Source organism: Neomonachus schauinslandi, chromosome 12 (assembly GCF_002201575.2).
Source record: "Neomonachus schauinslandi chromosome 12, ASM220157v2, whole genome shotgun sequence".
Classification (NCBI taxonomy): Eukaryota; Metazoa; Chordata; class Mammalia; order Carnivora; family Phocidae; genus Neomonachus; species Neomonachus schauinslandi.
In genome coordinates, this window is record NC_058414.1 from 19,024,716 (window position 1) to 19,050,931 (window position 26,216).

At 34.7% G+C, this 26,216-nt stretch overlaps 1 protein-coding gene across 1 annotated transcript in view; it reads right to left on the reverse strand.

Annotated features, from left to right (window-relative positions):
• KMT2E (lysine methyltransferase 2E (inactive)) overlaps nucleotides 1–26,216 on the reverse strand; it is a 92,131-nt gene that overhangs the window by 59,436 nt on the left and 6,479 nt on the right. Inside the window, 2 exon segments of the mRNA XM_044920181.1 lie at nucleotides 7,107–7,291; nucleotides 10,210–10,282. Of these exon segments, the coding sequence (XP_044776116.1) occupies nucleotides 7,107–7,177 (71 nt within the window). The 5' untranslated portion in view covers nucleotides 7,178–7,291; nucleotides 10,210–10,282.

The following is a 26,216-nucleotide window of genomic DNA, read 5'->3' on the forward strand; positions in this document are numbered from 1 at the left end:
TGGGGGGCCGGCGGAAGAGAGAAAATAACTCCTAAAATTCAGAGCAGATAGAGTTAAAGGTATGGAGAAGAGGCCAGAGATGAGGGCAGATAAGTCAACCAACTACAAGTTCAAAAAGTACCCTGGGTATCTAGCTAAGGAATATGATCTTTATTCTGAAAAACTGTACAGAGCCACTAATGGTTTGTTTCTCCACCAAGGAAGGTAACAATGTGATCAGAGTAGCAGCATTTCATAATAAAGCTGAGGGCTTCAAATGCAAGGTTGAGTAATCTGTATATAATCCTCCCAGATTCAGTAGGTTCAGAAAAAGCCCTGATCCTAAGCAGAGCACGTAAAAAGTGCTACCTCTCCAAGACTCCTTCCCCAACCCCACTTAAAAATAAGTTACCTTTGCTGTTCTTTTTTTTTTTTTAAAGATTTATTTATTTATTTGACAGAGAGAGACACAGTGAGAGAGGGAACACAAGCAGGGGGAGAGGGAGAAGCAGGCTTCCCGCTGAGCGGAGAGCCCGATGCGGGGCTCGATCCCAGGACCCCAGGATCATGACCTGAGCCGAAAGCAGACGCTTAATGACTGAGCTACCCAGGCACCCCTACCTTTGCTGTTCTTTGCTTCATTGAAAAACTTAGTACCCTGTCTAGTTTCAAAGTAATCTTCATGAGCAAATGGTGCCCACAGTCCAAATCCGTAACTTTTTTAAGAAAGGGATTAAATGTGCAACTCGCTATTATAACTAATAATTTCTGCTAATGAGTTCCTTCAATTCTTAAGTATGGGACCAACCCACCTTGGTGATTTACCTACATTAATTTTTTATTACGTACAGAACACTGGGCACATTAACCACTGTGAGAGTCATGTGGTATTTAGTTACTTTCAATGACAATGTAGAAATAAAAGACTTTCAAATATTTTATTACTAAAAGATAACTCTTACTACAATTACATTATCAACAAGAAGTTCCCATTAATTCTCTAGCAGCCTTCCTTATGTTTTTAAAACCTTACCAAACTTGGTATTTTTTGCCAAATATGCCTTAAATAAGCTGTGATTCCTCAGAAATTGGTTTTATGATTTCCTTCTTCCTCAACAAAAATTTAATTTCTTCCCTGTATAAACCTTCAAAGTATAGTTTGATTTTAATGAGTTTATATCAGTGTTTTAGGTAAAACCTCTCATTTTCCTTTTAATGTTAAAATATTCAATTAACACACACCTGGGTATCAGTAATGGCACATGGATAGATTGACTCCCTAATTGCTACAGTAATAGGTATAAAAGATCTCCGAGAGTTCTCATATGCTCCTTCAGATCTGTGATCAAAGCTTGTCAATTTCTTTTATCCTTGTTATAACCTATTATTTTTTAAAGATACATGAAAATTACACACATTACAATAACATACCAAGAAACTTTTTAAAATGGAGAGGTTTGGCGTGACAACTGTCCTCAGTTTATTTCATGTGGCATTTTACTTCATTTAACTCATCTATTAATAAAACCCACTTCTGACCAAGTGGCCAAGCAACCCTGGGTCAAACCTAACTTTACTTTTTATTGATTATGTGGCCCTAGTGAAGTTTGTTAATCTCCTTTAGCTGCATTTCTTTTGCAAAATGGGACTAATATTTGCCTTTTGGCTGGAATGATTAGGAGATATTGTAATACACTGTGTTACAGACAGGTGCATGAATGTACTGAGCTTTGTATTCAGTATCACAAGGGAAAAAAATCAGAAAAATTGTTTAAGTATGAAATAAATGAGGAATTCAACATCATTCTAAGAACAGTTCTAAACAATGCTAGCATAGTACTGTAAAACAGGCTTTTAAATATTAAAATAAAACCACATTTAAGTGAAAGCACTTCCAAATTAGGATAAGCAAATCAACACTTACTTTAAGAGCAACAGAAAGTATTAGTTTCCTGATAGTGGATTATATGTAAAGAAATCATAAGTGAAAATGTTAAGCGTCAGTGAAAATGAACAAGTAAAATGCTACTAAAAACATTTCATTAGACACAAACCACTTTAGCATCTTCAATTACACAAATTCAGACTAAAAGCACCCAAACACTTCAACAAGTAATGAACTCTGTCAGCAGGTGGCCCTAGTGACATTGAAATAACTTAATATCCAATGCTATAGCAAAATACAGGTAAACATGTCCTGAATCTCAAAAATTTTAAGTCAAAAAGAATCCCATTAATACCTCAATCCAAGCCCTCTTTTTCAAATTAAAATAACCAAAGTCTACAATAATTAGGTGTCATGTTTAAAGGCTCACTAGGATGTTAGTGGCAGAACAAAACTGAAAACCTAGATACCTCCTTTTAGCAGTTAACAAATGAGCATTTACTATGTTGCCAGGTATAGCACAAGGAGCCCTCCTCCAAAATAATTCATCTCTAACTTATACATGTCACATTTAGTAATCTGTCCACCTCATCTAAAAGTACACACAATTATATAAAAGCTTATTTTAATGATTTCTAATGGTACCAAGATAGTTATAGTAATATCAAAAGGAATACAATGTTAGCAATCTTATTCCCAGTCGCTGACAGAGAAAAGCAGTTTGGCTTTTCTTTTTTAAAAAGGCTAGGAAAGAAGAAATTTAACAGTCCTCATTTATACATCTTCCCACTTTCCAGCTCCAGAAGGGTTTCCCATCTTTTTATTTAACCAATTTAGGAATTCAGATAGTTGGAATACCAGAGGTAGAAGAGGTAAAAAGAAACAGAGGAGGTAAGTTCTATCTATTAGGATAAAAAACATACAATTCTAATAAATAGCTGAATTCTGGCTCAACTTTCTGTCTAATGATAATGGAGTCTAGGTTTTCTTTTACATCCCTTATCCTTGAGCCAAGACCTGAGAATACCTTTGTTATACGCAGTCATTTATTACACTGAATTTACTACTGCTAGAACTGAAGCTACTATATACATGAACCACATGTCAAAACAGTTATACAAATCCTTCTTTGTAGTATTAGTGAAGGAGCTATAGTATAGAAAAAGGCCTAAAATGAACACATTAGTAAGTTCTGCCTCTGCCACTTTTCTGCACTGTGACTTCAGTTTCCTTACCTATAAATTAAGAATAACAGTATCTACCTCATAGCTATATCTTTATCTTCCTTATTCACAAAGAAATATTCTTAGATCTCACTTTTACAACTTTTATAACTAGCCTATAGCCTAGGCTTTACCGTTTTCTTCTTCTCTGAGGTTCCACCACTTTGTTATCTAGAGTTTCTTTATCCAATACAGTAGCCACTAGACATATTGAGCACTTGAAATGTGGCTAGTTTGAATTAAGAGGTGCTGAAAGTATAAAATACACACCAGAGTTTAAATATTTTTAGGGTGGAGAAAAAGACATGAAATATCTCATTCATATTTTTATACTGATTATATGTTAAAATGATAATACTCTGGACATACTCAGTTAAATAAAATACATAACTAATTTCACTTTTTAAAACCTTTTTAATATAGACACTAGAAAATTTAAAAGTACACATGACTCTGTGTACTTCTTATTGGACAGCTCTGATCTAGAGTTCTGCATTCCCAACTGCTTATACTTTCCTTAAGAGTAGGGGTAAAATTTATACTTTACCTTTGCAACCTGAGCCTCTAGTAAAACACTTTCCACACAGTTAATGCTTATAAGTGATGATCGAAAATGTGCTTTCTCTTGGATTACTATTCTTATCCTATGATATTATGCTAGAAGCAAGAAATCTACTTCTAGTATTAGCCTACACTTATAGACATATAGTTAATAAAAAAATTTTACAGATGGAACTTCCTGATAAGAAAAGCAATCTCCTGATTATTCCAGTCATGGTCATTTCACTAATCAAGTTTTTAAAAACTGTATTTACACTTAGCTCAATTTTCCCTTTAAAGATATTATTATCTTTCCATTTTTACTGTACCCAGGATCATGCCAGGCACTAGTGAGAAAATCAGTTAGTCATTATGTTAACCTGTATGTTGTGACGGGTATTTTCCAAATCTAAGGACAAACACAATGCAGGTAAAAACTTATTGCTAAGATCTAAGTCGTTAACAAGCAATTTTTAAGGTATCTTAAGAGTCTCTCCCCTGTAGCATTTAGCTTCAATTCCAATTCTACTCATCAAGATCTAGGTACTGGTTTTTATCAGTGCTACGTATAGTAAAAAGTAATTTTTAAATAAAACATCTTTAATTACATTTGACTGTGGAATGTTTATAACTCCTTTAAAAAAATACTTAGGCTAATGAAACAAAAATTTTTTTTTAATTTTATTCTTCTTATTAAAGTAGCTAGACCAACAGTCTATCAATCTTCACTGGTCAGTTATTAATAAAATATTTTAAAATTATTCTTTTTAGTTCAAACATTTAGGGAGCGAGCCAACTCTTGGCAAGGTAATAGGGAACAGAAAGAAGTAAAATACAAGATCCCTAACTGAAGGAAAGGCAAAACAAACCTAAGGTTTTTTGAAACTTAGTGATGAGAAGAGCACAAATATGTAATAAAGAAGAAGCTGGACTTGGTGAGAATAATGAGTTTTATTTTAGAGACACAATAATTCAACAGCAAATATTACCAAGTATGGAAATAATGGACTAGAGCTTAGCAAACCCCCATTCTTCACAGATCCTAAACTAGACATTCAACTTCAATTTCCTGTCTATAAAATGCTACAGATAGACTAGATGAACAAGTAATCCAATAAATTCTCTTTTATAGGCCTTAGAAGGTAGTATAAATATGGTCTAGTGTACTAACACTCAATAAACAATCACTGAGTATCTCCTGAATTTTAAAATAGTTTATTAGTGATAGACTGTATTGTATTTTAGCAGTACAATCTTTTTTTAAAAAACTTATGTATAATTATTATTATATAGCCACATGAATACAATAAAATGTAATTCTCTTAAAAACATTTTAGTTTGAAATAATTATGTAGCTTCACAGGAAGGTAAACAAAGAAATAGAGAGGGAATTCCCATGTACCCTTCCCCCAGCATCCTGCATCTTACACAACTTTTGATTATGTATTTGAAATAAAAAGTATCGTATTAATTACATCAAAATTTCTTATAAAAACAACTCTAAAAGCTTCATTTCTGTGGGAAGCAGGGAAAATATTATTTAAGGGTCTTTTTAAGCTTCCAGGTTTTAAATAAAAAAAGGGAATTTAAAACCTTGAAAATTAAACCACAAAAATTCTGATGCTTGTCCCATAATAAATACTGGCACCAGCTACACTTTCTGTGTCCACTGAGTGGGGGAGGCTATGCCCAAGCGACATATACCTGTATGTGGAATAGAAAAAAAAAAAATTTCCTAAAACAGAAAGACAGTCATTCTGTAATTACTTACAAATTGATCATTTTCCCATAATAAAAATGGCCATATCTGTACCCAAAAAGATTTGGCTCCATAATATAAATCATCCTGTAAGTACTCTAATAAATACATTTAATAAAAAAAATAGGAAGCTATCCCCTACACTGCCCTCTTTCACTAAATTATTCATTCCCTTTTAACTGTATAATGATGTCTTCCAGTCTGTCTGTGAATTACTTTCAAGTGCAAATACTAGACATGCCAACGAAGCACAGATGTACCTCATACCGTATACTCGACAAATTCCTATCCAGTATATAAATTTCAGAAATTACATCTTGTATTAATTGCTTAAAAGACTTTAAAAAAAAAAGAACTGTAAAGGTGATTCTATTTAGGAAGCAAAAAATCTTTACTAATAAATGCCTGTAACTATTATCAGATACGGATTTGCATCCACTAGTACTTCATATTAAGAAAAACCAGTACTTTAGACTCAGAAGCCTTTGTCTCCCAAGCACTGCTTCCAGGATCTTTCCTTGCAGCAGTATCCCTATTTGGGCAGAATAATGGCAAACAACTGTCACAGAGTGCCTTGTTAGGAATCTATTATTTTACGACAAAAATAATTTATACATAGTGCAAAAAAACATAATGGCTTTTAAAAACTGTATTACAACAATCATATAGTTAAATAGACTGTATAATATATTACTGAAACATTAGAGAGCATCTCTGGGTTTTTCCCAATGGCACAAACAGAAGTGGTGAAACACGTAAGACCACTTGAAATGACAGCAAAAGGAGAATAAACAGCATTTTTATCCTCTCCATATATCAGTTTTAGAGGCCCTAAAATAAATAAATTTCCTTTTTCAAACTTAAATTCTATCAAGATCAGCTTTCTGGTCAATTAGAGTCCTGTTAGACACAATATATCTATTTATTGAAAAAGAGAACAAACATATGCATCTTTCTATCCTTCAAACACTGCTACTTGAATCTCTTGCAATTTCCAAAAACAATTAATCCTCACAGCCAATAACCTAGTGTTAAAGTGGCTGGTCATTCAAAAACAAAATATAATGAAATCTATATGCACAACTGCCTAGACCAAATAGTCTAGAGGCAAGGTAAGAACCTTTCATTGAATCCATCAGAAACAGCTCTCATAAAAGCAAAGGTTATCAAAATAATCATCCGGCAGAAAATAATCCCTTTCTCTTATTTAAAAATGGCCTGAATTTTTTCAACTCAACTTAAAAAAAAAAAGGCATATTCCATGTTTAAATGGATCTTACAATATTTTTAAATATTCAAATTTAAAACCAAATTACTTTTCTAATATAAACATGACAAATCTTACAATTTAAAAAAACAGTAATCTATTAGCTTGAACCCACAACCCTGAGACCAAGACCTGAGCTGAGATCAGGAGCTGGATGCCAAAATGACTGAGCCACCCAGGCGCCCCTATTATCTTGATTCTTGAGGTTGACAATAAGCAGATGGAAAAGACAAAAAGAATTAGAAAAAGATACAGCATTTTGGCTCAAGAGCTGTTTTAAAAAGTAACTTAAGGTAATTTTTGCCTTTAACCTTCTGATATTTTGTTTTCAACAAGAATCTAAAATGAGAAAAAATATAAATACAAACCAAGCACTGCTTGGTTGTGCTAAAATAACTGTATAATTAATATTTTGCTTTTCCTATCCAAAATACTTTTAATTTAAATACTTACTCTGAGCCTGCAGCCATTTCCAAGTATGATGTTTCCGCTGTATCAACCCCCAAAGGGATCACTATGCTCATGACGTTCGCCTCTGGTAAATTCGATTACTATGGAGTCCTATGCATTGGTATCCAAAACACTGGGGCATGCCAGCCACAGTGCTCATTGCAAACATCTAAGTGCATCCACAAACCCTGTTTAAAAGAAAAGGGAACAAAAAGTTAAAAATCATCTTCATTCCTAACACAGTCATACTATAACAACAGTAAGTAAAATAGCCATATAAACTGGAATTTGCTCAGGGAGGGATTCTCTATTTCATTTAGGTTCTTTTTGAATTAAGCTATGGGACTGTGATTGAAAGAAGTTTCTGAATCAAAATCTCCCTTTGGGAATGAATTTAAAATACCAAAAGAAAGATTAACTAAGGTGCACTGCTTAGTGAGGAACCAACAAATATTACTCATTTTGAAAGACAAAATGGAATTTCTTACAGTACTAGTATCTAAAATAAGTCTTCCTGGTTCAGAAAGTGATCTAAACTAACAAATATTGAGTACTTACTATGGACTAAGCATCATATTAAGCTTTTAGATGGATATCTATTTAATCCTTATAGCTCTGAGATAGGGATCTTTCACCACTGAGGATCACAAAAGCAAGAAAGATTAAATAACTTAACCAAGGCTGTTCAGTTCAAGAAATAAAACCAGGATTTGACCAATTCCACTCTATTGCTTATATATGTATAAAAGGAAAGCTATTTTATTTGTAATAAAATCCACTGCTTTAAAGTGGTTGTCAAAAAAATTAAATAAAGTGGTTGTCATTTTCCATACTACATAAACACAGGTCTACTGAGGGAGTTCTTGATTTCTTCAGTTAGTATCAACTCCCTAGAACTAATTCCCCGATACAGGCAATTAGTAAAGAAAACTAATACACTTCAACAATTTTTTAAACAAATTTATCAAGTAACAAAATATATTCAGCTTCAACATCAATGCTTCTAATCTAATTCACTGTATAACACTTGCATATGGTACTCTTTGTGAAATACCTACTCAAAATCTTTTCAGTAATAAAATAGTACAACTCAGGAACAAAACAGAGAGATAATCCTATAAACAGGAAAAGAGCAACAGTCAAAATTGTTTTTTGCCATCTTATATCTGAACTACTGAAGAGCAAGATTTCTTCAAATAGCAATTCTTGTATTTATTTTTAATTTTTACAAGTAACCTCGAGAATACCTAATTCAGGTTAATTCCTATTTTACAGATAATGCAGATTGTGAGCTCATACCTTATCGGAGCAAATACCAAAATAGGGAAATAAAGTGGTAACAGTGGTTTGAATTCTCCAAGAAAACTAGCCTCTATTTTTAAACCATGTGTAACTGGGGGAGACCTACTATATTATAAGATATTTTAATAAAAATATATGGTAATAGGCTTTTGCACCTAAAAGTTAAAAACAGAAGCACTGGACCTATCTCTAATGCTCACCAGATGTGTGAGCTAGTCAAGTTATTTAACCTAAGCCTCAGGTTCCTTGTTTATAAAATGGGAATTTATCCTCATAGGGTTTCTGTGAAGAAAATAAAATAATGAATGTAAAGCATTTTTGTACACAGCACTGTACATATTTAGCAATCAATATGTAGCAGTCCAGAGTTGCTCTTCTTTCATGGAAAAGCTCTCTAGACTTCATTTAAAGTGAATCTTCCAATAGTTTTTGAAACTAAAGTAATAACAGTTTTCAACTTGCCATGTTTTTACAGTTTGTTCCATCAAATTAAAGTCATCCTCTAAAAATAATTAAGCAGAGTGAGAAAAAGGAAAAGCTGCCCTACCTTTTTTCTGCACCCCTGACCATATTAGAGTTACTTCATGAAAGCCATATTTATTAACCCACATAAAGCTACAAAATTTCTAATTAACAAAAGGCAAACAATACAAAACTGAAAGTTTGTTCTATTCAAATGGTACATTATTGTGTATTTCTTTAAAATGCTGAAGACATGGACCTAACAACAGTAACAATTACAACTTAAAAAAAAAAAAAATCTCGTCCTTATTGGTAGAATCTACTTGGTAGAAGCTTTCTTCAGCTCAGCTTATCTTTACATTAGACTCATAAGAAGTCTTACATTTTAGGTGTATGTTGTTAAATATTTAGTAGTGCCATTTTTTTTGTTTTAACCAGAGGCAAAAACTAGAAAGCAGAAATCAAATTGTTATGTATTCTTTTAGGTAACTGAGTAGTATTTCCAACCTAAAAGAATCTACTTGAGTATGTATTCAATAGTGTGCTCCATTTTTATAAAATATACAATCCTCAATAAACACTACATTTGAACTATTTTTAAATAGCAGTGAAGAGCTTGCCATGAGCCTATTTCAGACAATAGCTTGTGTCTGATTACTGCCTGTCTCTCAAACCCTGCACAGTACCTGGAGCGAAACAGGCACTCTCTAAGGGATAGGTGAATGAATTAGCGCACCTAAGATGAAACTGCAGCCCTGGCCTCATTAGCCAAATGAGTTGTCAACCTCTACAATTAAGTGCTATAACAGCAACTACATGACACCTTCTCCACAACTGCAACACTCTAAAAACAGACACTCATCCCCAGGACAGACACATCATCGCATCTGAAACAGAACCACAAACTGAATTTGATTCAACAGGGAAGATCTCAGTAATTAATTGACAAAAGATCAGAAGGCAACAGGTCCTATCTATTGAGACCATAAAATGGCAAATATTTCACTATATTCATTAATATCAAAAACTCTAGAGCCAGAAAACTCACACTGTTTAAAAATGTAGTTGATACTTAAAATCATAAATTCATTAGGGTCAAATCGTGTCTTTAAAAAGAAGAAGAAAGGGAAAGTCAATGTAGTAAGCAGAAAAGGTGTGAGCTTATAAACAGGCACAACTAGAGGAAATTTCAACAATTCAACACAATCCAAACAATTACCACAAAGCTTTCCCATCTTATATGCAAATCAAGAAATTGGTTTTCCAACTGTCAAGTAAAATATATACAAAATACATTGAGAATAAATGGCAGCCATTAAAGAAATAATATAAAAGGAAATACCATGAGATGTCTGGTAAATCTGAGGTCCAAGAAAGAATAAATGTCTTCACAAAACCTGCTATCCAGAATAGACCTAGAAACCAAGTGAACACAGGAGTATTGAGCTGTTTTTAAATGGCATAGAATTTTAGGTACTTCTGTCTAATATGGCACCTAAAACCAAAGGGACTCACACAAAGAAAGAAGCTAATTCTTAAAAAAATAAATTTATTCTTTACTTCTTTATACAAATGAATGTAAACACAGTAAAGGCAACAATTAAAGCTAAATACCAAATCAAACTGAAGAGAAACTGGGAAAATACAATATTAAATACAGATTTAGCCAAGCAAAGGCAACAATACCAAAACCAAAACAAAACCCTAAAGTAGGAAAAACAAGATAAAAAAACTAGGAAAAGCAATTATAAAACAATCAGACAAACTAGAAGGCTGAGGCTGCTTTTTAAGACCATGTTCAGAAAACAAAAAAATACCACTGAAAAGATGAATATTGTACCCAAAAAGCAGAAGGATGAAAATATGAGGAAATTTTTTTTCTAAAATTTTAAATAAAAGTGCCCAATCTAACAATCTCTTCAAAGAGTCGTGTATTATTATCTTTCTGTCCTTCCTAAGGACTTTATGCAGAGCTCAAAAAATACTAAAATTAAATCAGTGTTTATGTTTTGGAATTGTATCACTAATAAGCTGGTGAATTTTTGACTAAATTACTATTGAAAATGAAATAAAGAAACTTGAAAGAAATTGTGAGGGACCACATACATAAGATTTCCTTATAAATTAAAATTAAACTGCCCTCACTATGAATTTAAGATTTTTTTTCTCTGTAGCAGTTAACTAATACATAATAATAATAAAAAATACTGGTTGATCAAGATCTATTACCAAGTTATTACCTATGAAACTTTGGACAAGTCATTTCACTACTCTGGGCTTGAACTATAAATGGAGGTAGGTTAGGTTGATGATCTTACAGTTTAAGCCGTATAATCACAAGTATATTAATAGATTACTCCCGATTATCTAAACAGTATCAGATTCCAAAAAAGCAACAAAAAATAACTTTGACAACAGAAAATCCATTTCTCCAACTGGGTTAATATTACCATCAGACAGTGCTCTACAAGCACTTACCTGATACTCAAATCTCACCGAAAGTTCTAATAGCAATAACAAATAATGAGGCTCACAAGCCTATAATAATGCCTATGTGAGGATGTAATGCATCCTCACAAGCCTATGATGTAGGTACATTTATTATCCCCATTTTACAGGCAAGGTAGAGATTAAACTTGTCTAAAGTTCTATACTAATAAATAGCAGAATCAAGATTGGAATGCTAGCAGTCCAATTCCAGAACCTACACATTAGTTTGCCTGAAATTAAAATTTGCTAGATGACTGGTGTTTACAGTTAAGAGGAAAAAATTGACAAATGCTTCTCTCAGAAAGAGGAGAAATTAAATAAATACATAAGTGTCGCACTCCAGGACATCTGGACTGCATTTATTCTAGCACACTGAAAGAACAGTAATGAAACCCACCCTGCTCCTCCCCCAAACCTGATCTATTTAATGATGCGTTCCACAACAATGCATTAAAACACTACAGAAGTGGAGACGCATGGGCTCAAAGTCTAAAATTCAGATTTAAAATATTTCGGGGATGGTGCAAAGGACATCATCAAAGGATATTCAAATTCTCTATTATTTGCAGGAACAAACATGTGCTTCAAATCCGAGATTACTAATTTGTTCAAGTATAATTCAATTTCTTATACAAAACTATTTGTTAAGCAAAGACCACCTATCTAACCAGTTAAATTTTAACTTGAATCCCCTTTAACACCCACTTGGGGGTGCCTGGGTGGCTCAGTCATTAAGTGTCTGCTGTCAGCTCAGGTCATGATCCCAGAGTCCTGGGATCGAGCCCTGCATCCGGTTCCCTGCTCGGCAGGAAGCCTGCTTCTCCCTCTCCCAGTCCCCCTGCTTGTGTTCCCTCTCTCACTGTGTCTCTGTCAAATAAATAAAATCTTAAAAAAAAAAACAAAAAACCACACCCACTTGGTTCCTAGAAACAATTTCACCAACCTACATTATAATACTTTTGTAGCAAATAAAATCTGTATTCTTGTGTCAGGGTTAATGTTGGTGGACCTACTTGAAAAATGGAAACCTATATATAAAATTCAATGTTCAGAAAGTGTATTTTCTGGTTCTGTAAAAGTCTCACAGTGTTTCATTGTATCATATTGAGTACAATTCCGTCACTACTAAACTCAATGTCAAAGTAGCAATGCTTCAGCTTTCACATTCTGCCACTTACTAATAATAGTTACTTACTCTCTTGAAGCCTTAGCTCCTCATCTGTAAATAGGAATAATCATAGAACACATTTCTGAATTGTTTCAAAGACGGTGTGTGGCACTCAGTTACGGTGTGTGGCACTCAGTTAGTAGATCAGATAAAATTTCTGGGAATTAAATATTTAGTAAAAGTCCTTAAGAATGAGTACTGGAGAACAATTCTCAACTATTATATTTGTAAAAGTCAAGTAAACTACTAAGAATTTCTGACCAGGGTGCCTGGCTGGCTCAGTAAGAAGAGCATGTGATCCTTGATCTCAGGATCGTGGGTTTAAGCCCCACGTTGGGTGTAAGAGATTACTAACAAAATAAATAAACTTTAAAAAAAGGTATTAAAGTCTTAAGAAGAACAACCTTTAAAAAAAAAAAATACATGAGGACAAAGAGTGAGCCATAATGTAAATTACACACTTTGGTTGATAATGATGTTTCAATGCTGGTTCATCGAATGTAACAAATATACCATAATAATGAGGAACACTGACGATGAGGAAGGTTGTACTTGGGGTCGGGAGGAGGCATGTGGGAAATTTATACTTTCCTCTCAGTTTTGAAGTGAACCTAAACTTGCTCTAAAAGATGAAGTACATTAATTTTTAAAAATACATGTATGAATACAATATAGTGAATTATCTGTCTGGCATTATATAATGGGGGACGATTCTTTCTTCTAGGGTTTTTGGAAAACTTAAAAATACCAGTTCTGCAACCAGCTGAAGTACGGGTACCTTCCTCCGTCCCCACCCCAAAGCACCTACAAGTTAAAATAATTTCAATACTATCAGTTTTTTTAATGCACCATGCTACTATTTTTGAGTAGTATTTGTCATCTCCCAAAGTGCTGGAGATCACTAAGCCAGAGTTGTAAAATGTGGCCTTTTAAAGTGGCAATTCAGGGGCACCTGGGTGGTCAGTCAGTTAAGTGTCTGCCTTTGGCTCAGGTCATGAGCCCAGGGTCCTTGGATTGAGCCCCGCATCAGGCTCCTTGCTCAGCAGGGAGTCTACTTCTCCCTCTCCCTGCTCATGCTCTCTTTCAAATACATAAATAAAATCTTAAAATAAAATAAAATAAAATAGCAATTCAGATAGAGTTGATAGAGTTGATAGGTTAGACTGGAGTCCCTGAGTATAAACATACAATTTGTTTCCTATACACACAAAACTGCTCTTAGAATGAGTTTAGGCTTTACTCATACCTGAGAATATAACTAACAAAAGCTATTTCCTGCTAAAACAGTTATCTACTGCCACTTTCTATTTGCCATATGGCCCACAAATACATACCTTAGAATTTACTGCTCACAGTACAAGCACAGAAGAAAAAAAATCTTCCCAAATTCCTTAAAAGCTTACTTTCACGTACAAAAGCAGTAATACCATATACCTCAATGTAAAGCATCACATATGTGAAGCATCATACCTGTAATGCATAATACCACATACTTCATGGATACAACTTCCTTCTGTTAAAAAAAAAAAAAAAGCTATCTACATTAGTAATTTTTAAACTGTGCTCCCAGTAGTCCTCATGGAGTTGGTGATTGAGATATTAGGAGAAAACAGATTCAGGGAAGTTAACAAAAGAAAATGAGAAACATGTTCTGCAGATTTAAAAGGAAATGTCTGAGGCTGCATGTCCTATGTGATACCTATCAAATGGGAAAATGACATTAAATGGAACACTACTTAGCAATATAAAGGAACTACGGATACATGCAACAACTTGGATGAATATCAAAGAAATTATGTTGAGTGAAATAAAAAAGCCAATCCCAAAAAGATCACATACCCTATAATGCCATTTATGTAAGTCTTGAATGACAAATTACAGAAACAGAGAACAGATCAGTGTGGTTTTAAGAGGGTAACACCAGGGATTCTTGTAGAGATGGAACTGTTCTATATCTTAACTGTGGTAGTGGATACAGGAACCTACATATGTGATAAAAATGCAGAGACCTAAACACAGACACACACGCCCATGCACACACACATAAAATTGGGGAAATCTGAACAAAGTGGATAGACTGTATCAATGTCAATATTCTGGTTGTGACACTGTACTACAATTTTACAAGATGTTACCATTGAGGGAAACTGGGTAAAGGAAAAACAGTTTCTATCTTTTAAAAAAGATTTTATTTATGTAAGAGAGAGAGGGAAAGAGTGAATGAGCACAAGTGGGGTGGGGGGGGGGGACAAAGGGAGAAGCAGACTCCCCACTGAGCAGGGAGCTGATGCAGGGCTTGATCTGGGACTCTGGGATCATGACCTGAGCCGAAGGCAGACACTTAACTGACTGAACCACCCAGGCTCCCCTCTCTGTAGGATTTCTTACAAATGCATGTAAATCTACATTACTTCAGGGCGCCTGGGTGGCTCAGTTGGTTAAGCGACTGCCTTCGGCTCAGGTCATGATCCCAGGGTCCTGGGATCGAGTCCCACATCGGGCTCCTGGCTCAGCAGGAAGCCTGCTTCTCCCTCTCCCACTCCCCCTGCTTGTGTTCCTGCTCTCGCTGTCTCTGTCTCTGTCAAATAAATAAATAAAATCTTTAAAAAAAAAAAAATCTACATTACTTCAAAATTTAAAATTTAATTTCATAAAATGACATTAAAATTATGGCCTTCAAACCTTTGGGTATTGAAACTTTTTTTACAAATGAAATTTTACAGTGAAATCTAAGCATATATTTTGATTCCAGGATGAAAAATAGCTTGAATCTCCTATGCTTTCCCCAAAGACTGCTAATGTCAACTTCAAGTACTATGTTAAGGAGGCCACAACCAGATACAATGAGACAAGGCCTCAAGTGATCAGTAATATCTGTGAATAGGTACAGGAGGCATTTGTACCTCATATTTGCTGTCTGTGGTTAAAGAGGAGAGCAGGGGAATGTTCCTGCCTATACATCCTTCCACCTACCAGTTAAGTTCCATGAAAAGCCTATGGCTTCCTGGAGAATAGTTCAAAAATCAATGGCTAAAAGAAAATACTTATTTCACTGGTAAACTCCACCTGCCCAAAGCAGGAAAAAAAAACTTCCAAAAGTAGTGCTGGAGTCTACTGTAATAAAAAATCAAACAAAACAACAAAAAACCTGCATTTATCTTTTAGTCAACCTATACAGACTGGTAGGCTGGTTCATTCTTGCTTTTTCAGCCTTTAAATAAGTATCCCACCAGGTAAGGGCACAATTCTTGACTGGAAACAAAGTTGGCAATAATTTTATTCTCTCATTCTTCATTCTAGTCTCAAGATTAAGTAATTCCTTCAATCACTATTTTGAATCATTTCTTTCAGACTAAAGATCTTGAGTGCTCTCTTATTTCCCTATCTAAAAACAGTATGTATCAAATCTAATTAATAGGATTTAAACAAATCTTCCAGATTCTACTGTCTACATTTTATTATCTCACACCTGGGCTGCCAGAGTAATTTTCTAAGTAGTCTCTTTTCCTATTCTAACTTGACCTTTAAACCAGTGGTTCTCAAACATAAATCCACAAACTGCTACTTTTCATATAACTGGGGTCGGAAGTTGAAAATGATGGGATTCCTAGGCCTCATTCCCACAGATTCTGATTTAGTAGGTCTGGGATGTGGCCTGGATGTCTTATTTTTTAAAAAGGCATTTGCTCCGGTCCTTTATTTTATAACAATTGCTTAGACACTGAACAGATATACTTCGAAACCCACTAGTATCCTAATTTTGCCCTCTTCAAAAAAGCAGAGCTCACAATAATTACAGTTAAGTTCCTAATCTCGACATTATCAGGTTACCCTGTTCCACATTAATATTCCAATACATAAATTCTGATTATACCAGTCTTTTTGCTATTGTTGGCATTATCTTTGCTCATTCCCTTCAAATTTTCTAAAGTAATATTCCTTTTTATTTGTCCATCCCACCCAACAAAAATCTTATTAAACTTTAAAGGATCATGTAAGTACTTACTACACTTCCTTGGAAGCATTCTCAATTTCCTTAGACTTTTCTGCCACAAAACTAGCTTTGAGGTCTCTAGCAGATCAACCTCCTGAGGGCTGTTTCTTCATCTATAAACAAAAATTTAATCAAGCTACCTCAAAAAACTATTCCAGCTATAAAACCTGTTCCACCCTAATCTCTTCCCTTAATTTCCCAAAGAATATATTTTTTTAAACCACTAGATTACATTTTGACCCATTATTCTGAAATAGCTATTAGATGCTTAGCTCTCTAACCTGGATCATCTACTTTACCCTATACCAAGAACTGAAATATTTACATTTTAGCTATCAAAGCCTAAAACATGGTGGTGAAGATACCACCTAAATTATTCTTGATTAAATCATATTTTTCCTCACCCTAACACCTTTAATCCCTTCCTCCCCCTTTTAGATGAACAGGAACGTATCTCAAAACAAAACAAAGTACCTGCCACAAAAGAACATTATTGATTTCTTTCTGGAACTTTGTTTTTTTATTATTTTTTCTTTCTCTTATTACTTTTAAAATGTGGAGTCTCTCAAGGCTCAATCCTCCCCATTATTAGTCTCCATCCATCTTGGATTTCACCATTCATTCCTGTTTGATTTCCTAATCCTAGCCATCTACAGGGTATGTATCTATTCAAATATCTGCCATTACCGCAAAAATCAAACATTCAAACTGAATCTCTTCCACACACTTTCCATTCCATTTCTTGTTTGTACCCCATTCTTCCAGTTCTTTTTAATCCTTCTTTTTTCTAGTCTATTTGCTCACCTAGCCTTTTGTGCTTCCCCAATGTTCCAGATTCATTTTTCCTCAGTTTCCATGGCTCCCACCATCATCTTCATCGTCTGAATAATTTCCAATAATCAACAACCCTTCCAGCTTGTCACCATCGAGTTCTGAATATCTGGTCTCCAAACAATGGAAGAAATCTTGCGTGTTTTTAAGCACTTCTCCCCAGATTATAGGGCAACTATTCTATTAATTTAAAATGTAATAAAATAAACTCAAATTTATCCATTTAACATATTTATGTTAACATGTCTATGTGCTTGGGAATGAGCAATGAAAATTAAGTTGTCCCTAAGGCCCTTTTAATGAACTAGGGCAATATAATATAATCAAAGGTATCTTAGAGTAGTTTTAAGTAATTGCCTTTGATAATGATTTGTGTATTCTCATAACTTAGCCAAAAATTAATCCTTTATAAGGATCAATAGAGAGCTAGGATTGTTTTCAAATGATCTGAATTCAAATTCTTGATCAGCCACTTTTTTTTTGAGAGAGAGAGAGAACGAGTGAGCATGTGGGGGGTAGGGGGGAGGAATCTTAAGCAGGCTCTACACCAGCGCACAGCCTGATGAGGGGCTCGATCTCATGACCCTGAGATCATGATATGAGCCGAAATCAAGAGTCGGATGCTTAACTAACTGAACCACCCAGGCACCCCTTGATCAGTCACTCTTTTAACTATGTGACCCTGAGTCTCTCTAGGCCTCTCATGAAAAATGGATAAAATATCTACCCTGTAGAGTTGGTATGAATGTTAGTGCCTTCCCTCTTAGAATTAAAAGCATGAAGTTCCCATTATTCAATCCAATAATAATTTAATCAATCCCAGTCACAAAACTGTTGACCACTGAAGCCACTTAGTGAAAAACAGAGGCTCTATTATTGTAAATATCTATAAAGATCTTAAAATGCCACGTTTAAAATATTTACTATAGAAATCTTAAGTCTAAAAAAGAGTAATTTCTAAGTATTAACAAACTACAAAATCAGCAAGAGACTAGCAAAATGAATAAGAAAAAATACTTTCCAAGTTTAAACCATTTATTTCTACAGCATTTTCCCCAGTCCTTTTAATCCCAAGACTTAGAGTATTCAACAATCAACTTCTTCCTCTGCATACATTAATATAAATAGAAAAACAAAATAAAAAACCCGGAAATGAAAGGAGCAGTGCATAAGAATTAGAGAGCTGAAGCTTAGGGAAAAAATGTCTATGCATCTCACTCTCAAGAATGAATTATGGAGGGGCGCCTGGGTGGCTCAGTCGTTAAGCGTCTGCCTTCGGCTCAGGTCATGATCCCAGGGTCCTGGGATCGAGCCCCGCATCGGGCTCCCTGCTCAGCGGAAAGCCTGCTCCTCCCTCTCCCACTCCCCCTGCTTGTGTTCCCTCTCTCGCTGTGTCTCTCTCTGTCAAATAAATAAAATCTATAAAAAAAAAAAAAAAAGAATGAATTATGGAATTAGTAGATCTAAGCCTCCATTAAGAAAATTACTCAGAGGGCGCCTGGGTGGCTCAGTTGGTTAAGCGACTGCCTTCGGCTCAGGTCATGATCCTGGAGTCCCGGGATCGAGTTCCGCATCGGGCTCCCTGCTCAGCAGGGAGTCTGCTTCTCCCTCTGACCCTCCCCCCTCTCATGCTCTCTCTATCTCATTCTCTCTCTCAAATAAATAAATAAAATCTTTAAAAAAAAAAAAAAAGAAAATTACTCAGATATGCAAACTTTATTAATAAACTTATTATAATATGTCTTGTTCAAGCTTTTAGAGTAGCCAGTCTTGAAAAGGCATATAATCACAGAGAAACTGTACAATAAAAGGAAAAATAAAATGTCAAGAATGAAGTTGGTAGATACAAGTGCTATTATTGACCAGTGTATTTGCTATGAGACAGGCTACATCCACTTTCACTTTCCAACTTAATTTTAAAGACCTATCTTTACAAATAGAAAACATTATGTATATAGACAGATAAAAATAATCAACATGTACTGAGCTGATTGGCCACCCTTATAAAAGTCATTTATACATAAAAAAAGTGCTGTGCGAAGTTGGGGACTTAACTAGAAGTACTTTTCTCCAAATCCTTAATGAACCATTTACTTCAGGATATAAGAGGCGTAAAATTTAAACTCCCTGTAAGTGAGAGTCTAGGCTATACCAGCAGAGAGAGACTACCTTTAAATCTCCACTATCATTCTGGATTAAATTTAAATAAGATATTCTCAACGTAATTACACAATAAAAGAATTTTTGTCTTCTGGCACAATACCAAGACCATAAGATCTGCCAGTTTTTACTTAAAATTTAAAAATCAAAAAGTTATTACAGGGGCACCTGGGTGGCTCAGTCGTTAAGCGTCTGCCTTCAGCTCAGGTCATGATCCCAGGGTCCTGGGATCGAGCCCTGGATCGGGCTCCCTGCTCCGTGGGAAGCCTGCTTCTCCCTCTCCCATTCCCCCTGCTTGTATTCCCTCTCTCACTGTGTCTCTCTCTGTCAAATAAATAAATAAAATCTTTAAAAAAAAAAAAAGTTATTACATTAGTGTATAATTAATAGGTTTTGCTAACATACAGCAACCATGTTACAATATATCAAACAATTACAGGCTAAAATTTGCAACCACACAAACTGATCCCAAGGTTATTAGCCAACACAATCATCAGTTACTTCCCTTAAGAAATATGTGCAAGATCAGCAAGCCAAAATTAGTAGCTACTATACTGCCTTCAATTAGAGGGCGTTCAACTATTTGCCACCAAATGAATCTAGTTTACAATATTAATAGTTAGAAGAGTCCTAAAGAAAAGTAGAATTTAAATCTCACAAGATAATAAAGGTTACTGGATCTTGATACATCAGCGCATCTATTCAATTCCACAGACAGATCTAGACAGAATCCTATAAACCCCAGTGGACAAATCACAATCAGATTCTGAAACAGCATTTTAATTCTTTTTATTTGTGTGTATGTGTTTGTGGTGTATATGTGTTGTCTAGCAATGGGCTTCACTGAGGGTAAGTGAAGTTGAGGGGTGTATTAGTTTCCTAAGGATGCTGCAACACATGACCACAAACAATTCTAGAGACCAAAGTCTGAAATCAAGATGTCGGCATGAAAAAGCATTTTAAGATTTCCATTTAAAAAAAAAAAAAAAATCTGGATTTATACATTTAAACAACAGGAACTCAAAATTTGTGAGTTCATCAAAGTCAGTAAACATGGAGATTCATTTAAAAATTATATATATCTTAAAAATACAGTTATTTTTCATTTAAAATATCATTCACCAATATTTTAGTGTCAAGCTAAAATGTTCTCTTTGAACATGGCTCCCCTACTTGGAATTTTGGGTTCTCATTCTTGTATCAACCCAATCTATGATGCATTATCTATAGTTTTTGGTTTTATTTTTTTTTAAAGATTTAATTTATTTATTTGAGAGAGCGAGAATGAGAGAGAGTACATGAGAGTGGGGAGGGTCAGAGGGAGAAGCAGGCTCCTCGCTGAGCAGGGAGCCCGATGTGGGACTCGATCCCGGGACTCCAGGATCATGACCTGAGCCGAAGGCAGTTGCTTAACCAACTGAGCCACCCAGGCGCCCCGAGTTTTTGGTTTTAGATTACTTCAAGATAAGAAATTACTTAGACACCTGTGAGCAATGTGAATGTAGACTTCATTCTAGATTTGGATTTGTATTATTTTCCCCCTTTTCTTTTAGTTACCTTGCCCATAACTAATTTAACAACTTTCTTTAGTAATTAATGTGTTTTTAACAAGTTTTCCAAAGTAGTTAACTTAGTTTTCATTTAAACAATTCTCTCTTTACACTCATTTATCATTGGTTTATGTTATATCTAATAATATGAACACAAGTGCAATGGGATTAGTGGATTTGGGAACAAACAGGACTCTTTACAAACATTCAACTCAACTAGAGGAAGCAGCACAGAGCAGTTTACATCATTCAACTTACAACTGGCATTGATATTTTTTTAAGATTTATTTATTTTAGAGAGAGAGAGCACCAGTTGAGAGGGGCAGAGGGAGAGGGAGACAATCTCAAGCAGACTCCACACTGAGCGGAGCCCAACGTGGGGCTTGATCCCAGGACCCTGAGATCACAACCTGAGCTGAAACCAAGAGTGGACACTTAACCCACTGTGCCACCCAGGCATCCCGGGCATTAATATTTTTTAAGTGAAGGTTAAGGAATCTTCTACAATATCTAGATAAAAGGCTTTGGGAAAAATACTATATTAAAAAAAATGTATACACACACACACACTATAAACAGTGCTCACCACAACACATGAGAGACAATAGGGATAGAGTCAGAAACTCACTTTTTTTCCAGGAACAGCTACAACACAAACATCTGGAGAACTTACTAAGAATTGTACACATATTAACTCACCGAATTCTCAAAATGACTCTGTAAGATAGGCTCTATTACTATCTCAATTTTGCAGATCAAGAAACTAAGGCACTAAAAGATAAGTAACATGCCCAAAATCACAAGGCAATACAACCTGGTTTGATTATAGTTCTAGTTTCTACTTTTAAGTCCTGTGCAATACTGCCTCTAAAGAAGTTTATTGTTTGAGCTCTCTTGATAAGCATATATCACTTTCATAATCTTAAGAATTGGAGGGGATAATCATGTCCCAGTATGTCACTCCCCAAAGCAAATTTTTCAGCAGCTCTGCCATAAAGTCCATAATCTTCCATCATGGCATTCAAGGCTCACCACAACTTGATCACAATTTGTACTGCTAGAATTCCAATCCAAGACTCTTATCCAAATAACATGTGGGTTCTGGAAACCAACAGATCATCTTGAATTGGGATGTACAGAAACACAAAACAGAGAGACTCTGTCACATGACACTGCACAAAGACTAGTATTCCTTCATTCAGAGAATCTAAAAATAGTAGCCTGGCTTCTCAAGAGGGCAGTTCAGCATGGTTTCTTAGAAAAGTTTAAGTATCAAGAATTGTGACCTAAATTTTAATCCTTGATCAACCACTAACTATATGACCTAAAGAAAATTATTTAATCTCCCTGCTTTCTGTTCTACTTGTAAAATAAAACGGAAGAGCTAGAACAGTGTAAAAACTAGCTGAGACTAGTAACTAAAATGCAAATTCAAGACTCCACTAGATGTGATTAAGTAGGTCTGGAATGGGGCTCAAGAATGTTTTAGTAAGCACCACATAAATAATACACGTGGTCCCTGGACCACAATGAAAAATATTTAAATAGAAGATCTCACAAGTCAATTCTAACTTTAGTTTCTTAACTTCAGTCAATAGGATGCTGCTTTACATAACCAGGATGGGGGTTGTGGCCTAAAAGAAAATCCTCAGTTCATGATGGAATTTGTTTTTGCACCTCTCACCCTGTACTTTAAGACAATGGAATATGGTTTAGTAGTGCTACAAACTGAACTTTCATTCTCTTAAGACACAGATACAGTTGATTCAAATGAGTTTTAAATCAATTAAGCACCTATAAAATGCTGATTCAACTGTATCATCTTATTAATACTATTTTGAAATATGATCTTAACTTTCTCAGATGGAAATTTAAAGTTTTGGAGAATATAATCTCCACTCTACAAGTATTCACAAGTCTCAAAATTTTCTTCTCCCAATTTTCTATGAAAATTTCCAAAGAAATTAGTAATTTTCATTCAACATGTTACCCAGGGCTTAATCAGTAAAATTTTCAAATTATCACCCAATTTCACTACCAGTATTTTGCCATCACTAAGAAAAAATATGCCAAATTGATAAAAGTATCATTATAATGTAATTAAAGTCTGAATAAGTATTTTCCATTTCTTATCCTTTTCTTATCCTCCTGAACTTTTTCACAGTATTGTATTTGTTCCAAAAATCATACATCACTTTGTTCTAAGAGTTATAGATGTTTGATGCTCTGCTGTATTAAATGTACCATCTCACCAATCCTTTTTAAAAGAGCAAACTTGCATATGTTTAAAAAAAAATGTATCTCAATAATTTCAGAAAAAATATTTTTCTTCAAAAGAATTACTTCAAGGATTTTTTTTAATGGAGAAGGGGAATAACACCATAATTAAAATACATATTTTCAGCCTTGTCTTAGAAATCAAAATGCTAGCTAGCATTAGTAGCAAATCATAAACCGAAACAACGGTAACTCAAGGCTCACTTAGCAGTAATTCTAAAAACTAAATGAGGAACTGGAACACCATAATTAAAAAAAAAAAATTTAACAACCTATGTACTTATTTTCTATATTCTGAATTTCAAATGAGACCAGCATTCAGTAAGCTATTTTAAATCCCATTTGTATAGAAAACCGACACTATCTGACACCATCCAAATTATCTACACTTTCCTTCAATTTTTTTAAATCTGTTGTGATTACAAAAGCGATCCATCTGTCTCACAGAAAGACCAGAGGAGAAAAGAAAACTCACACAATTCTAATTACCCAGACATACATCACTGCTAAAAACTTTGGTGTATCTGCAGCCACATGGTAAAAACTTATTCAGGCAAGAATCACCAATAGACACTAAATTTAGGAAAGTCTGACAGGAAACAGAATATTTACACAACCTCAAAATACCTTCCCACAAATTACTTAATGGCAAAAAGAGAAACAGTAACTATACGATGGAGAAACTACTCCACACCTTAACCAAGCAATCAAAATGAACTACTGGTAAGGGGCAAACAAACATTAAGCATCCAGATGATTAAAACAAAACAAAACAAAAAACCCACATACTGCTTATATAGTATTCCAGAAAAAAATGCAAAATCTGAATCTAATCATGAAGAAACCTTAAATAAACCCAACTGAGGAACACTGTTTAGTAACTAGCCTGCCAAGGTCATGAAAGACAGAGAGACCTGAGAACTAAACGCAATCTGTGATCCTGAATTGGCAATTGAACCAGAAAAAAAGTACTAATAAAGGGCATAATTGGGACAACTGATGAAAATGGAATATGGACAACAGTCTAAATGAAAGGTATTACATCAATGTTAAATTTCTAAATTTAACCATTCTGGTTACTTAAGGAAAGACGCTTGATCTTAAAAAATGCATACTTAAGTATAAGAGAGCATCATATATGCAATCTACTCTCAAATCGTTAAGAATTTCTTTTTACATGTACAGAGAATATGGCAAATGTGATAAAATGTTAAAAATCAGGGGATCTGAGTAAAGGGTTTAAGGGAAGTTTTGTACTGTTCATGTAACTTCTGTAAGCCTGAAATTATTTTAAAATAAAAAAATTAAAACAAAAAAACCTTGGTTTTTTGGCAGTATTCCTCAACATACATGCATATAAGAATCATCCATTTGATACTATTTAGTTTCAGAAGCCCTCCCAAGTACATTTGAACATCCCTGAAAAAAGGCAATTGTTTTACAATGAATTAAGTGTCCTTCTCTTGCTCTCCATCCAAGCAAACTACCCCACACCATAAATACACACTTCACCACCATCTCCTTAACCAGTCACAGCTAATTAAAGGGATCAAGATGGAGAACAGTGGCTCACTGACACCTTGCCAATTCCTGTGAGGTCCAACTGTACTTTCTTCAAAAAAGTTCTCTAAGATTTCCCTACAGTCTTATAACAAATCTTTTACTTAAGCTAGTTGTAGTTGATTTCTGTACCTTGTATCCAAACAAACCCTGAAACAGCAGGCTTTTGAGAAGTAGAAATAAACAGTGCAAGGAAAACAGTAGTTACTTAATCTTTTGTCTGTGCTTGAAAATATGGTTTTGCGGGGGGGGCTTAATGGTAAATGTAATAAGGTTGTGTCAATTCAGCCAATTATGCAGCTTCATTTAAAGAGAAGCAGCAGAAAAGCAAATAATTCAAAAGGAACAATCTTAATTTTCTCAAGAAGAGCTACTATGTATCAGACCAACCTCAGAACCCCATCAATTTATGGCTAATGAAGCAGAGTCTCAACCTTTCAAATCAGTCACATCAGGAATCTTCCCATCTTTTGTCACATCATTAAAGAGAAAATGGGTTTTCAAATTCCTGAAACTTGTCTTTCTTTAAACAACATACAAAAAACAAGAGCAATTTAAGAGATCTCTCTGTAAAATCATAAATAGAAACTATTATATTTCATTATTAGTCTGTGAAATACGAAAAAAAGTATTGGGAGAGTGTATCTTTCTCATATATAGTCCCCCGATATGTAAACTTCTGGGGGAAAAAAAAAACAAAACTGTTTTCCCGACAATATCCTAAGTAATACTTAATTCTTCTCACCACATTCCTCACTTTTTGCTAAAAACCATTGACACTAGGCTTTACCTTATTCTTAGACCAGTGAGAAAAATGGGAAAACATAATTTTTTTAAAAAAATATTTTATTTATTTGTCAGAGAGAGCGAGCGAGCACAGCAGGGGGAACGGCAGGCAGAGGGAGAAGCAGGCTCCCCGCTGAGCAAGGAGCCCAATGCGAGACTCGATTCCAGTGGGATCATGACCTGAGCCGAAGGCAGACGCTTAACCGACTGAGTCACCCAGGCGTCCCCATTTTTAATCTTTAAATTTACTTAACTCAAATAAGTTTAAAATTATTTATCATAGTAAATTCAGTTAAAGTCTTTGAGTAAAAATTATGTTATAAATACCTTTTGAAAACAAAAGTCAAAATAGATTTAAACATTAAAATTTTTTCTGGTCTCAGATAAAATGTTAGATAACATAATTCTGTGAACTTGAACTTTAAAATTATCTTACGAGGGGCGCCTGGGTGGCTCAGATGGTTAAGCGTCTGCCTTCGGCTCAGGTCATGATCCCAGGGTCCTGGGATCGAGTCCCACATCGGGCTCCCGGC